General features: G+C 58.0%; 1 protein-coding gene across 5 annotated transcripts in view; it reads left to right on the forward strand.

Moving 5' to 3' along the window:
* The first annotated feature begins 2,239 nt into the window (after nucleotides 1-2,239).
* The window catches only part of SRRM4 (serine/arginine repetitive matrix 4), a 50,826-nt gene continuing 37,083 nt past the window's right edge, over nucleotides 2,240-15,982 (forward strand). For all 5 annotated transcript variants that reach the window (XR_007506695.1, XM_049805540.1, XM_049805542.1 and 2 more), the window contains exon 1: nucleotides 2,240-2,377. Coding sequence is in view for 4 of the 5 variants with exons in the window: in XM_049805540.1 (XP_049661497.1) it covers nucleotides 2,247-2,377 (131 nt within the window). In the remaining variant the exon portion in view is untranslated. The remainder of the gene's footprint in view (nucleotides 2,378-15,982) is intronic.

The raw sequence follows: 15,982 nt of genomic DNA on the forward strand, positions 1-15,982 counted from the left end.
TTGATGAGTTTAATGTGCTCTGAAGGGAAACGGGCTCCTAACGAATAGGCTGTGTGTTATGGGAACGGCTGGAAGGGCCAGAGGAAATCCGGGCTTGGATTTGCTTGGATAGGGAGTGCCTGTCCCTGCCTGTCGGTGGGAGAAGGGTGATGGGGCAGTTGGCAGCACCCATTCCTGCCGGTGGGTGCCTGCTGTGTCTGCCGGGGGTGCTGTCTGTACCCTCCCCAAGCTGTGCTTTTGCAGCGTGGCTGCTCTTAGACCTCTCGAGCCCTTTCCCCTGCTCCTTCTGCTCTGCCCCGCCGTTTGCTGGCCATGGCAATCCCTGGAGGGTCCCCGCTCCGACACCTCCTGCCCGTGGCACGTGTGAAGTGTCCTGGGCTAAAGCGGAGTCGCAGCTCGCAGCCGGCCTTTCCCAGCCCCAGCGTGGTACCCATCGACTCTGGGCGGTTTCCCCACGGGGGGAGCAGCCTCCCAGCGAGCATCTCTCCACCGTGCGCGAATATCGTCCTTCCCTATCAGGCTTTTTAGGCGATGTCTGGCAGAGCTGACTGTAAAGCCCTGCTGGATCCGTGCCCGCTCCCACTGCCGCTGCTGCTTCTCCAGCATCCGTCTCCAGCCGTTCGTGGCCTCGCAGCACAAAGCCCGCCGTTGCCGGTCGGCGTGTGCCGCTGGGGCTCTTGCTTTGCGGCGTTCGTTCGGCACGGGGACGCAGCCCGGGGCCAACTTGTCCCTGGGTACCAGCAGGGCAGAGCCCTGGCACCGGGAGCAGAAAGCAAAAAGGGGCAGGGAAAGGAGGAGTTCAACAGACAGCGCTGTCAGAATGAGCCTTCTGGTAATTTTATATTTATTGCATGAAAGCGATTAAGTTGCTCCGTGATTTTCATTCTTTCTTGGCTCCCACCGCTTATTGTTCCTGGCTCCATTATCCCCCCGTCGCTTACATAAACGTATCGTGCGGGTTTCCAAGGCACAATAGACAGTCTCATTCAGCCAAGGTCACCAGCTTTTACTTGTGCTTCAAAGCATCTGGTAGAAGACGCGTTTTTTTTCCTAAAGATGTTTTTATTGTACTCGGTGCAGAGGCTAAGGGAAACAGCACCGCCGCACTTGTGCTGCCCCAGCCCTTCCCTCCTCCTCCCCATGTGCCTGGTCCCAGCAGGTCGAATCCTGCCCTGGAAGGTGAGGAATTGTTTTTTGAGCTGGTTGGGACCCCACTGCAGGGCTTCCCAGCCTGCTGCGGCCCAGCCCCATTGCTGGGTCCAAGAAGCAGCGTGCCCCATCCCTGCCCCTCCACACCAGTGCCTGTTAAATGGGAAGGAACGGGGAGGGCGAAGAAAAAGGGGATTTCTTCCAAAATCTCCTCCCCATACAGGTCCCAGCACGGACCAGTTACAGAGAAGTCTCCGTGGCCTCCTGCTGCTTTGTCCTTTGGCCATCCGAGCTGGTGGCTCTAGGCTCTGCCTCTTTCTTCCCCTGTGCCTGGTAAAAAAGCTGGGAGCGGGTAAACACAAAGGCTACTGGTAGCCCGTGTTTGGGAGACGGAGACTTGTGGGGGTCTGGAGGGTTTGTGCCCCGCAAAGGGCAAGACGTGGGGGTGCCCACCATCCGGCAGCGAGCTGGAAGGGGTTCCTCGGCCGGGGAAGATGATGATGGGGATGGAGCAAGGAAGGTCCTGGGGACCATGAAGACACCAGGGTAGAAACGGGTCCTATGAGTGAGGGTGCTAAACCCACCAGGAGGGTGGGAATCCACCCGAGCCCCCCACCCAGAGCCATCAAGTCCAGCGTAACCAGCGAGGCAGCCCCTATTTTCCTACCGGGAGAAGACTGGATCCAAGCCCAAGCGGGACCAGCCCGGTTCCTCTCCGGGACAGCACCGGGGAAGGATCGCAGCCCCCGGGGTACATCTCCCCCCCCCCCCCCCCCCAGCTTCCCCCGTCTCGGCGGGTCGGACCGGGCTCCCCGCGGCTCCGGGCGCTGCCGCTGCTGCGGGAGGCGGCACCGGGGAGGGAACGGCGGCCGGGCCCGGCCCCTCTCCCCGCCTCGCCGGCACATAAACGGGAGGCGGGGGCGGCTGGGAACCGCACACCTCCCCGCTAGCCGGGGTAGCGGCAGGTTGGGCTCCCGGGATCGTAACAGAACCGGGACCGGGACCAGAGGGGGGTGGGGGTGGGATGTAGCGCTCAGTATCTGCGGAGAGCTGGGGGGGGGGGGGGGTGTTTGTCCGTGGGAAAGGGGTGGTGGGCCATGGCCAGCGTGCAGCAGGGCGAGAAGCAGCTTTTTGAGAAGTTCTGGCGAGGAACCTTCAAAGCTGTGGCCACGCCGAGACCTGAGAGCATCATCGTGGCCAGCATCACGGCCCGAAAGCCGCTGCCCAGGTAAGGGCTGGGAGGGCATGGGGGGGGGGGGGAGCAGCTCAGGGACACCCCCTCATTCTGGGGCTGCACCATCCCCATCCTCCTCCCCACTCCCAATTAGGATCCCCCCATCGTGAGGGTCTGGAGTGTCTCCTCTCCCCACCCCTGGTTAGGGGCTGAAGGACCTGGGGGGGGGGGGGGGTCGTCCTCCCCCCTCAGTGCCTGGGGCAGGGGGATGATGGCTGGCTGGGCCCCCTCGCTGGGTAGGTGCTGCGCTCCGGAGGGGAGCAGGTTTGGGAAACTTTGGCTCGGTGGTGCTTGGAGCCTGGGAGCTGGCTGCCTCCTGGGGGGAGCAGGGTGGGGGTCTGGAAAGGTCTAGCTGGGCTGTGGAAGGTGGTGGTGGGGGGTCATCAGCTAGATAGTGTGACTGCGTCCATCCCTGCAACGCAGACCCCCGGGGTGTTCGTCTTGCTGGTTGTCTTGTCTCTGCATCGCTCCTTCACCAGGGACCTTTGGGAAGGTGATGCCCAGGGAGGGGAAGACCACCCCCCCCACCACCACCACCACCTCCAGCTGGACCAGGGGGGAGGCTGATGCAGCCCAGAGGCTACAGCTGCCCAAGGAGCCTGCACACAGCCACGGACTGGGACAGCTCTGGGGCTGGCGTCCCCCAGGTCCCAAAACCAAGCATGTCTGGTGCCTGCCTACCCTGTCCCTCCTACTCCCAGGGAGGCCGGTGCCCCCCGTGTTTGCCAGAGGCAGAGCAATGGCCAAAACCCATGAACCGAGGCAAAGGGGCTGCTGGTACCCACCGAGCCGCTCAGCCGGGCTGTTGCATGGGCAAGGATCCGTGCGGCTTCCTCGTAACAACACGCTCTCTAATTTAGACCAGTTTTATTTTGCCGACTGTCTCAATATTGGTTAAAAATATCCTCGTTGCACTGTTTTTGTAAGGAAAGGAGGCTTTTGCTGGATCTCTCTCTTTGCTCCGTTTCCAGTGCTGGCTGCTTCCCACCCGCTGTGGGGAACAACCCAAAGTTTCCCGGAGCCAATGGGTCTGTAGAGGAGAGGGGCTCGGTCTGCAGCGGGCTGGGTGTTGGGGGCTCAGCCTGTACTAAAATGCAGAGAGCTCACAGGGAGCGAGCTGTTTCCAATGCCTCTCGTACCGGTGGAGGCTGTGAGCCGCAGCAGCGACGGGGACGAGGGGTCCCGCTGCTTGTGCGATGGGGGTCCCGCTGCTCAAGCGATGCGGGGATCACTTCTGCCCCTTTTCTGATCTCTCTTGATTGTCATTAATCAGGGTAGGAAATTGGGAAAGGCACGGCTTAGGCTTCCAAAGGAGAAGAGCAACTCTCGTTTCCACGGGCAGTGTTTGCAGGGTTTCAGCCTTTGTGGGGGAGAGGAACCACGGCGCCTTTCTCCTCCTCTGCATTGAGCTACGGTTGGCACCCGACGGGGCTGGGTGCTGGCTCACACGCTCTCTCCTGCCTGAATGTGCTGCTTAAATAGCTTGCAGTTGGAGATGTAATATAGCAACGAATTAGGGCATTGGGGAAATACAGCAAGCCCAAGTACCAGGAGCGATGCTTGGCTCTACACGGCAATTTGGATTGCCACGGATATCCTGGTCGGTCAGGGAGCGTTTGCGGCTCCATGAAAAAGTTAACGCACGCGTGTGCCTCTGTTTTGCTGGCAACGCCAGCTCCAGCGGGAGGGGAACCGCCTGTGCCGGGGCCGGGAGCTCTCGGCACATGGCAAAACAGACCCGCCAACTCGGCTTTGCTACGTTTTGCACCTTGGCACCGGCAGATCCAAGCCGGAGTGTACTCTGCGCAGCCGGCCACGATGCTGCCAGGTCCCGGCGTCGGTGCAGCGCGGTTCCTTTTGTCTCGTCGCAGCGTGTGCCGCCGGCCGGGGCCGGGGGACGTTCCCCGTGGTGCAGCCATCTGTGCCGCCGCCTCCGCTACAGGTGTCGAGCAGGGACAGCCCCGGCGGAGCTCGCCCCGGGGTCTGTGGGGCACTCGCTGCGCTCGCTCTTGTCCCTGTGCCACGGAGGGGCTTAGTTTTTCGGCGGGGGCTGAAGCCAAAGGCTGGGGGACCAGAGAAACCGCGGTCCCTGGCTTCTCTCATCAGGGCTGCCGGCTCGGTTTGCATCACGCGGGGCTCTGCCGGGAGCCTGAGGCTGCTGTCTTGGCAGGATCACACCTATGAGATGCCAGATTTTGCATCCCCAGGGGCCTCGCAGCGGGACCCCATCAGGGTAGGCAGCGATGTCCCCAGCACCCTGAGCTGGCACCAGGTTCGTAGCCCAGCAATAGCCAGAGCTGGCCTCCTGCTCCCCATCCATGGGGAGAATGGCCCCAAGGCTTGCGGTAGCTCCTCTTGCAGCCGTCTCCGCGCCGGGCTCTGCTCTGGGTTTGTTTTTCCTGAAGGTTTTGCTGTGCCGCTGCTGCTTGGATGGGCCTTTCTTCCCTGACGATGCTCCCGGCTAATTTAAGAGCAAATGACTGCGGTGCCAGCAAGCAGAGCGTACCAGAGAGGAGACGGGGAGACCAGTTAGCCAAATGAAAAATTAAGATGACCATCTGGATTTCTGTTTTCTCCCACACTTGACAGCTGCTCCTGTGCAAACGCTGCAGATCTCTGCCCTGGATCCGGCCCCGCGCTTCCCGCAGCGGTGGAGGTGATGGCGTGGTTTCTAGGCCAGCGCTGCCTGTCTCCCCATCAGTTTTGCTGGCTGAGGCTGTGCCCTTGTGGGGTGCCAAGCGGCTCAGCTGTGGCATGGGGGTCCTGCTGGGAACCCCCACAGTGGGCATAACCCAAATCTATCCCCACAAGGTGCCCTGGGCATGGCTAAGGGCTCAATCCTGCATCTTTGTGGGGCAATGGTGGGGTTTCTGGGGCAGAAGGTGGGTTTTTTGTGGTGTTTTGGGTTTTTTTTTCCTCCTTCCCCCCCATTCCAGCCGGCTCTGCACCCCATCCCTTGCCACTACCTTACTGCTGGTCCTAGAGATAAAGCCTCTTCCATCTAAATTCCCATCAAGCTCTCTGGGAGGTTTGGAGGGTTAAAGCTCTACTAAACCCATGGTTCATCCTGGAACAAAAGAATACATTAATCCCTTCCCTCCCTGTCCTGCTGGACTTGGGGGGGGCTGCGTACTCCGGCCCCTCGACGCAGCTTCGTGCCCAGAGCAGGGCTCTGCCAAAGTAAATGGATTATTGACCAGTTTGCAGCGTGAAAGGAAAAACCGAGGTGATGGGGAAAGGGGCATTACCAATTAACCTTTCCCTACGCAGGGCCTGGCGGGGCTTTGCCGTGCAGCCTGGGGCTGTGCTTTTGCAGCTGGGGGTGAGGGACTCGGTGGTGTGGGGAGGTTAGGCAGGGCTAGGGCTACCCCCATGTTCACCTTTACAGGGGGGATTGCTCCAGCGCATGTAAAACCTCAGGGTGGGATTTGAGGATCGGGTCGGGGACAGGGACCCCCCCACACCCTGCCCCAAGCCCCTCCGCTGAGCCAGGGTGCCCTTGTTCCCTCTCACTTGTCCATAAGGATGCTGCGATCCCCACTCGACAGCTGCTGGAAGGGGCTTTGGCTTTTGCGAACTAAAAATGCTCTTTAAACCTCCCATGACAAGGTGCCACCGGTCTCTGCCCAGCCTTTGGGGACGGGCATCACCGTCACACTGTAGCCCTGTCCCCACAGCCGGGATCGGCTTTTGCCTCCATCTCTTCCCTGGCCGTGACCTCGGCTGCGGTGCGGTAGCTGGGAGCCCCTTCACACTCGGCAGCCTGACTTCTCCCAGCGCTGCTCCATTTTTCATCAGCACCCTTCTGCTGGGGAACCTGCACATGCCAGGGACAGCCAGGCTGGGAGATGCTCCAGGGTCCCCCAGGGACCCGGAGCCGGTGCCAGTCCGGGGGCTTGCGGAGTTCTTTTGGGGGTGTTTGTGTTCCCCACTCCCACACTACCAGCTGCGGCAGTGTGGCATAGGCTGCCCCATCCTAGCACCCCCAAACTCAGCTGAAATCCACTTCTACGTGAAAAGCGAGGGTGCTGCTGAGGCTGGAGGCTGCAGGTGCCAGTATCAGCTCCTGGGGCAGCCGGTGATGCCGGGTGAGCACCGGCGCTGCTGGGAGAAAGGAGGCTCCCGCATCCCTCCCTGCCAGATGGTCTAAGTGGGTCACATCAGGGCAGTGCAGAGGATTTGTGCTTTAACCCTTAATCCCCCAGGATGCACTCCGCACGGAGGCAGGGGGGAGGGATGTGTTGCTGAAGTGGGATTAAGCGCAATTTTGCTGCCTGGTTTACAATCGCGGGTGATCTTGGAGACGGGTCTGGGCTCTGCTGCGGCAAACGTGCTGGGACAAGGGTGGCAGCAGGTCCCCCCCCAAGGCTACGCTGGGACCGGGCAGGAGCAGCCGTGGCACTGCAGTGCCAGGGGGTCAGAGTACCCCCAGAAAGGGCAGAAGGCGGCTGCAATTCCCCCATGGGCTTTGCAGTGATTTTTGGCCCAGCAGAGAGTCCCTGATGGGCCGGGGACCAGCTCTCTCCCATCCTGACCTCTGGCTTCCCAGCCACGTTTTGATGGCCCCGAACCCCGTTCGTCCCCAGCAGGCTGGCAGCCCCCAGGCATTGGGATGTGCCGCTGGGGAAGAAGCCTCCGCTGGTGGCCTCGTCGTGCCCATGGCCCCCCGCTCCCGTTAATCCTCCCCCTTGTTGGTCGGGCATCTGCTCTGCGGGAAGAGGCGACGGCAGGGCCGGCCGCGCCAGCCGCCTGGCTGCCATCTGCTCCCTCCTGCTCCCAATGAGCCCAAGCGCTAATGAGCCCGTGGCCCCGGCCCAAGAGGGGGGGAGAGGGGCTTGAAAAGAAAAGCAAAGGGGGAGAAGAAAAGCCCCTTCCTCAGAGGGGTTGTCAATAGGGAGGCTTTTGTCTGCCCCTGCCCTCCAGCTCCAGCTGGACTGCGGGAGCAGGGAGAGCTAATTAGGCAGATTGGGAGCTGCTGGGAGGCTGGGGGGAGCCGAATGAGGGGCAGAGATGGGGATGCCTGCGAGACCCCCTCCCTGCTGCTCACAGAGCCTTCATCTTCCTCCTCCTTCCTCCTGGCCCCCATCCATCTGCCCCTCTGCTGGACCAGTGCTGGGGACTGTGTCCCTGTTGGCCTCTCCGGTGGGGTGGGGGACACCTCAGTGGGGTAGGGGACATCTCTGGCCCCAGAGAGGTGGCCCTGCTGGCACATGGGTGGGATGGACCCATACCAGGTTGGGTGGGATGCAGTGAGCGCCGGGCAGCACAGCCGGGCTTAGCACCTATGGGCGCCTTAGCCCGGCGACCTGTGCATCAGCGTGGGATGGTGTACAAACACCTAAGGATTTAGGGAAAGGGGCCTTTGGAAGCCCTCATAGGAGCCCCAAGCTCATGGACAGGGACTTCTTAGAGACTTTGGGTACCCCCCAAAAGTACCACCTCTGCATGTTGTGACCCTGCTGCAGTCGTGGGGTTTTGTCACCTTAACCTAAAAGCTCCCAAAAGCGGACGTGGGGCTAAGGGTTGTCCCCAGACCAGTGTCGCAGGGACTGGAAAACAGAAGGGCAGTGGGAAACGTCATGGTTTGGAGGACAGGCAATTTCTGACCTGTAGAAGTTTATTTGAGTGCTCTCCTTGGGGCCCAAATCTGGCCCCGTGGCTCCAATTCCCACACTCGCCAGCAAGAACACGGGCAAAACCCAGCCCTCATTCAGAATTAAGGTCCACAGCGCCTCGTGGGGAGACGTGGGGTCCAGCTTTCTCCGAATCTGGGTCTTCCTGCTGCCCCCATCGCTGGGGAGGAGGGAGCCTGTGGTGCCCACGCTGCGCCGGGGCAAGCACCGTATCCGATCTCCTCTCCTCATCCTCCTCCTCAGATGAGGGATGAAATCAGGTGAAAGGAAGAAAAAGGGGGGGGGATGTCTGGTGGCTGGCCGGAGGATCGTTCTGAAGAAATATTTGATTTTACTCTTGAACAGAGCCTCCCACAGATGCTCCCCCAGCTGCCGGGCAGCCCCTGGGTCTGCAGAGGCCGCAGGGGCTCGGCTGTGGATGCTGGATTTGTGAGCGCAGTCCCACTGGGGTCCAGTACCTTGGGGGGCTGTGCTGGCCATGGGGTCCCCTCCTTGCCGGGCTCAGCACCGTCCCAGCACTTGAGTGAGGCTGTTTCAAAGAGGTACCGAAAAGTGTGGAGTAACAGGCCAGGGCAAAATGTGGCAGTTTAGGGTCTTGCGGGGCCGGGGCTGCAAAGCCCTAAATAATAAATTAGCAGCGATGACCCTGATGCCCGGGATTGCTAAGGAGCTTCTGCCCACCGGTGGGTCCTGTGGCCGCTCTTGTCTCCTTGCTGTCACCATCCTAACTCCACCATCCAGGGCAGCCTGTCCTGCTGCGGCTTGTCCCCAGAAAGGCGCCCTGCAGACCCCACTTTTGCTGTGTGTGTGGGTCCCCGTTCTTTCCTGGCGTCTCCAGGCTTGGGAGATTTCTCCTTCCAGAGGGCCATGGCTAGAGCTGAATCCTTCTCTGCTCAGCCCCGTTCCTATCCCTTCCCACATCTCTGTGTCTGGTGGCTAGACCTTTCTATACATACATTTTTCTATAAGATTAAGTTATCAAATGCAAACCCCGCGTCACTGAAATGAAATCATTTCATGCATGACCACCCTTTCCTTTTCTCTTTTTTTTTTTTTTTTTTTTTCCTCCTTTTCTCCCTGCGGCCACTGAAACCTCTTCATCATTGCAAAGCCTGACCCAGGCCAGCAAATCCCACCTGCGTTTTGGCTGCGGGTGGCACTGGGGCTTTGCCACAGCCCCTGATCCATCTCAAGACCCCAGGGGCTCTTTGCTGTTAGGAAAACGTGGGTCTGCTGTGACCCACAGTCCTGTCCTGCCCCACGGGACACCCACACATGGCTCTCAGTCCCCTGGGTCCTACTCTGGCCCCGATTCCCAGCAGTGCCACCAGCTGGAAAACAGAACTGGGTTTGATGCCCAGATTGGAGCCCTTTGGCATTCCCAGCAAAGGGCAGGGAGAAAAGCCAAACCCCAGGAGCCAATTTGCTTTCGCAGCCCCGCTTGCTGGTTTTATCAATGTGTGCAAAGGCGCAGAGGTCGTCATGCCTGAAATCTGGGAAGAGCGGTGGATCCCAGTGGCACAGCGTCCATAACAGGGTTTTGGTGTGGTGCGGATTTGGCACGTGCCAGGGGGATGAGCGGGCTGGACCACCACCTCCGGCAGCGTGGCCGGGTGCAGTGCCCACGTCTTGGTGCCACCATCGCCTGGCAAAGGGCACGCAACCCTCTGCGGGATGCCGGCTGCTGCAAAACTGGCTTCTCCATCAGCCACTTGAGCCGAAAGCGCTGACAAACACTGGGAGTTTAAAAATAGGCTTTTTTTCACATGTGGTGGGAGCGCTTTCCCTGCCAGTGCAGTGGGGACTGCAGGAAGGGCTTAAAAAAAACACCAAACGTGGGGAAAAAAGCTCTATCAAAAACTCTATTGGTGTTTAAGGCCAGCTGAGACGGATCCCCAGTCTGGAGGCAGCGACGTTGGGGCTAACTGCTTCACTGATGACCCGTTTGACACTTCATGTTTAATTTATATCTCATCATTAATGGAAGAAGAAACAGCTGCTGCTGCCCAGCCCTGGCTGGGGGCTTTGTCAGGGGCAGAGGTGGGAGTGGGGGCACTGGGGAGGCCATCTCCTCATTTGGCCCTGAGTGGGTGCCTGGGTGGGCAGAGGGGTCAGGGACAGCGTGGGTAGGGTCCTGCTGCCTGCGGGGTTGCTCTGCTCTCTCCTCCAGTCCTGCTTTCTCCTTGGGGTCAGGGGAGGCTGCGACGTGCTGGCGCGTGCTACAAAGACCTTTGGGCTGGGGTCAGATGCCCATCACGCACACAGGTGGCTGAAAATGCTCTGAGACCCACGGGCCATGACGAGGAAACAGGTTTTCTCCGCCACTAATACCAAATTCCAGCAGCGCATCATCCTGGTGGAACTTGACGGCACTGGCAATGGGCTGGTTGTATTGAATTTATCTCCATGCCCGCGTGCACTTGGGAGCGCATGTGTTGGGGTGTGACTGGAAGAGAGACGGGGAGGAGGCTGTGATTTTAGCTACATTACTGTCAGGATGAAAAATTATCTATTGCCCAGCAAGAGAAATATTTTTGCATTATGAGAGATTTCACAGTTAAAGACCACCCGCTGAATTAATCTGCGGGTCACCTGGAGCTGCCGTATAACCAACCGCCCGCCAAAGCAGTGCAGATATAACACCAATGTATAAGAGCATGTAAATATATCATAACTTATTCTCCTCTGCTCCGTCATCTGCAGCCAGTGGAGCAGTCCTACTCGGGTGGAGCGGGCATGGCCACAGCCATGGCATACTGAGTGCCGGAGGCAGTCAGGGTTTTGGGCTGATTTCCCCCAAGGCTGGGAACCTTTTGTCTATAAAGTCTATATAACTCTGGGAACCTATTGTCTATAAAGTATTTGTCCCCCTCGAGTCCTCCCTACTTTGATCAGAGCATGGCCAGGTTTGTTATGATGGGGAGAAGCAAGACAAGTGGGTTCAGCACTGCTTCTTCCAAGGGATAGGGTTTTTATTTGCCAAAAACCTCCAAAATCAGGAACATATAGGAAAAAAAACCCCAAAGCAACAAAGCAGCCCAGTTTCGCCTGCCGCGTGGGATGGGCTCTGTGGTTATCTGCCTGCTGCAGCCACCTGCCCCGTCCCTGCCTTTGTCTGCCCATCAGCCACGCGTTGGCCAAGTAATGAAGGACAACGGTGCAGGGTCACCAGAGCAGAGAGGCAGGCGGATAACATGTGCTGAGGAACAAAGGGAGCCACTGGTTAATGACCGAGATGCGAGTATTTTGCAGTCTGACCCGCCGGGGAGTGGTGGAGCACATGGGCTGTTGGCCCGGGTGTGCCCCGTGCCTCCTAATTGGGGGGGATGTGATCTCCTGGTGATCTCCCCTGGCCCTGCGTCCCCAGACCCTGGCTGCCCTGGTGGGGTCCCTGTGGGGGTCTGAGCTCTGCAGGACACGGGACGTGTTGGCTGCTTCTTCCCCAGAATCCCAGGGCAGCCCTGGCTGCAGGGACTCCGTTGTCCATTCTCTCCGATGGCTGGAGAAGTCATTGGCACAGTTTTGGACCGGTCCTTCTACTCTCCCAAACATTTCCCATGCGTGGTTCAGGAGCCAGCGCAGGTGAAGAATATCCTTCAGATGTTTTGGAGGGCTTTTTGGATGTTTTGGAGAGTCCAGGCTGGCAGATGCAGCTATTTCATGCTCCAGGCACATCCCTGCCCTCAGGTGTGCTGGGGGCCGTGTGGCTGTGGCCCCATCCCTGCCCTCGCCATGAACATGGATCATCTCAGCACCTGCAGGGACAAAGCTAAAGCCACGTGCCAGTGGCAGGTTTGGCTCCCGCTATTTCATGCCTTGTGGCAGTATTTACTGCCCCATTGCCCTCAGGGGCTTCCCAGAAGTGTTTTTTCCACCCGCAGCCCCATTTTCCCCATCCTCATGCCTCTGAGCAGGTTGGGATGCTCATGGGCAGGCGCTCAGCATGGGAGCTGCCACCATGGGGACGGGTGGGTTAATTTTGCGGTGGAGACTCGTGGGCCAAAGAGCTGGCTGACGGCTCTGCTGGGCTGCGAATGCCACCGAAGGCACGTTCATCCCTGATTAATGGAAACTGAAAAGCAGGATTCTGAGGACCCGCGGCTCCCCTGCCCCCTCCCTGCCGCGGGCTGCCGCTGCCAACCCTCGCCCTGCACTGCTGCTGGGTTTGTCCTGCATGAAGCAGGGGACAGAGGGTCTCACCTTGCCTTTCCACGGCAGAAAAGCAGGCAGCGAAGCCCACGGCCACAGCCTGCACCCTGCCTGCAGAGCTGGCGCTAGGACACGGCCACTGCCCCGCTCCCCCCCGCTCGCCCTCCCCACTGTGTCGGTATTGATTTGACCTGAACTCCCTTTAATGTGCTGTGATTTCTTTCAATTAGGCTTTGAGCGAGGCCTCTGCAGCGTTCGATAGTCAGCCCCAGCATGGTGCCTGGACCAGGATGGTCCGGAGGGAGAGGCTTGGGGACGCTCCCACATCCCCGACAAGAGCATCCCTCCATGTCCTATTTTCCCCATGTCCCATGAGGATAATCCCACTGCTTAAAGCTTGCTCCTTGTTCCCTCTGCATTTCCTAGCTCTTTCCGTCCCTTGAACTGGTGGCTTTGCTACCCCAGCCCATAGGACAGTTTTGCCGCATCGTTAGCTGGTTCACCTTCCTAATTTAGACAAGCACGAGACCTGCGTGGTCACCCCTGCTCTGTGCAGGAGCAGCCCCGCTGCAAACTGGAGCTGAACCGAACCTGAGCAACCCTCATCTTCCCATCCCCGGCAAAGCCGCCTTGCTTTCCCCTTTCTCCTTGGTGGCTGTCATCTCCTCGGGGACGTACTTAGCTGAGTCGGGGCTTGGTGTCACATTGTTTCCGGCAAACTAATGGGCAGAGTGCTTGTTTTCAGAGATAGTATAGAGCAGAAATCCCTGCACTTCATCTCCAGCTGCAATTACCGAAGCCAAGTCGATGCGGTTGATGGTAATAGGATGGTAACACTGTCTGAATTTGTATTTAATGCTGATTCCAAGGGTCTATAATTTTCATCAGCACCACATGACTTTTTATAGAACAGAAAAATGTGAGAACAGTTAATGAGCTGTAATTCTGGAGAGCTTCTGCCTTGATTGGGACTAATTATTTTCTTTATAAAAATAATTAACAATCCATACAACCTATACAGTGAAAGGCATGTGGCATTAATTAAACCACGCGGTATTTTCAATGCACCTTTATCTCCCCTTTCCCAGCACACCCCAAATACACGGTGGCATTGAACTGCAGAAGGCCAAGCTGGGCACAAGCTTGCATCGGGGCGAGGGCTCATGCAGAGCGAAAAGGGCAGGTCCTGAGCGAGAGGGCTGCATCCAAATCCCATCTCCTCAGCCTCCGGGCCCTGCACATACCATAAAAATCCTCATTTGGGCAGGAAAGGCTGTTTTGGCTAGAATAAGGTGATGGTTTTCATGCGTAGGCTATCCGTGATGGTTGCCGAGGGGACATTGGGGATGTCTCTGCTGTTTTGGCTGAAAAGCAGCCGGTGGGACCGTGGGGCGGTGGCGGTGCAGGGGTCTGTGCCGGGTGCTGTTGCTTGCCGTAGGGCGTCGGAATATCCCAGAACTGAGGTGGCTGCTTTGCACAGGCCAAGCCCTTGTTCTTCGGCGCTCTGAGATCCTGGGACAAGTCCCAGGCAAATGTGACCCAGCACCGATAGCGCGCGGGTCTATGCGTGCTTAGGCACACACTTACATAACATATAATTGTTAACAAGACTAATTCCTCTATTTTCCTGGAGGTATTCTGAGAACTAATGAATATATTTGCATAATCTTGATTTTGTTTATGAATAATTCTGGATTATCCAAATGTGAATAATACCGGGGCTTTGCCATTCTAGATTGCCTTTCAACTGAGGATAGCAAAGCATTTTACAAATATTAGTTCAGCCTCACAAATCCCAGCAAGCAATAAAATTATTATCACACCCAATTAAAGGTGGATGTGCCGAAAAGTGAAATGATTCTCTCCAGCCCCTCCTGGCAGGGTATGCCATGACGCCCAGGAGCCCTGGCACCCACCTACCTCCTCCAAACCTTCCCCCTAGAGAGCAGCAAGCTGATAAATATCCTCCCCTTTCTTTTTTTGGGATGATTTAAAACATCAGAGTTGCAGGGTGGTGTGGATGGCTGGGGACAAGACCTGGGGGTGGAGAAGGGGGGTTCTTTCTGGCTCTGACCCCCAAACAGCCCTGGGTGCTGCAGCACCGAGCGCCCCGGTGCCCGCCATGTGGCAGGCTTGGCATGGCCATACCGACCTCTCCCTCCTCGGAGCACAGAGAGAGGAGAAAAGGCCCTGTCTTCCCTCCCAGAAACTCTCCTTAACTTAAAACCCCCTCACCAGTCCTTTCCAGGCAGCTGGCAAGACCACCGAGGTGCTTCCCATGGGACCAGGGTGTGTTACAGGGAAGGAAGATTGGAGTCAAACCAAACCCTCCCACCCATGAAGCTGCAATTTGGGAATTTCTCATCTCAGCTGACATAGGAGATGTGATACAGGGAGGCAAAGGGTGCTTCTGGCCATAAAAATCCCCTGGCAGCAAGTAGCGGGGGGTTGAAGCCCGCTTGCCACTGCACTTCCTGGGCTGGGAACATTACAGGCTCGTGTCTCCGGCAGGAGAAATCTGTTCCTTAATTCCTTTCCGCAGGAGCTAATTGCTGCCCACGCATCCCCGCGCAGGGACATCTGCTCCTCGCGGCGTCACTGAGCCCTCCCGGCCCCGTGTGGCCCTGGCAGCGCGGCCCTGGGCATCGTGGCAGGATGGATGTTCAGGAGACAAGTCCCAAACGGGACGACGTCCAGGGACCCCCTTCTCACCAGTCCCCCCAAGTGCAGCAGACTGGCTGCCGTTCACAGGTTAGCAGAAAATGTTATTCTCAGCTCCTCTAAGTCTGGCAGCCCCACGGGGCAGAGCAGCACCGGTGCTGCCCTGCTCGGATGATGCTCCTGGACACCCGGCTTGGGGACACCCATTCAGATGCACCCACAGGTCTGTCCTGGGTAGGGGTTGAGCATTTTTTTTAGCATCGGAGTCGTTTCAAGCTGAGCTCTTGGGATTGCTGTTCGTTAGCTGCAGGCAGGCACGCATGCCTGTGTCCCGGCGCAGGGGGTGGTTTATTAATGGAGTGCGGTGACCTGAATGTCCCTGTCCCCAGCCTGGATGCATGGGGTGGCTGTCTTCTCCATGGTCTCCCCGTCAACATCAACGGGAGTCGTTCCCAGGACAGCTCCGCAGGCAGGCGGCAGCTGCGTGAACAGGTTGGCGTTTTGGAGTTATCTGAGTATTGGGACATCCCATGTGTTTTCCCCTCTTCCTCCAGTGGCAATTCAAAAAAAAAAATGCAAATTAAAGGAGAGGAGGAAAAAGCTTTACATGAGCAGCAAAGGGAGCATTGCTGCTTCAAGTGGATCTTCTCCAGCCGTCTTCTCCTTGCTGCTTCCAACGTGCCTTATTACTAATTCATTTTTAAAGTGGCTTCTCAGCACTCCCAGGAGCTCCTGGTAACTGTGCGCTTACAATCCCTTATTTGATTAAAATTTAATGAGCTGTGTTATTGGCAAATACACTATTTCACTGCTGTTCACCATGCCAAACGGCATAGGTTTTGGACAAAGGAGGGAATCAGCACATCGCAGAGAGCACCTGTAATGACCGAGCACTGTGATGTGGCATCCCATGGCCTGGCCCTGCCATCGCTTGGCAGCACACAGGATGGCTTCCTCGCTAAAGAGCAAGCCCAGACCTGCTGGGAGAATAGTGATTTCCAAAAAATCCCGGATTAACCTGCGCGAGGGACCGGAATCTTGTATGCAAGCATGGTCCCATCCGTAGCAGCCAGCACTGAAGCAAGGCGCTGCTGGGGGGGGGGCTTGGCTTGAACCCGGGGTGCTGCGGTGACACCGGGGACATTCCGTGGTGCAG

This window comes from Accipiter gentilis, chromosome 7 (genome assembly GCF_929443795.1).
Source record: "Accipiter gentilis chromosome 7, bAccGen1.1, whole genome shotgun sequence".
In the NCBI taxonomy this organism is placed as follows: domain Eukaryota; kingdom Metazoa; phylum Chordata; class Aves; order Accipitriformes; family Accipitridae; genus Astur; species Astur gentilis.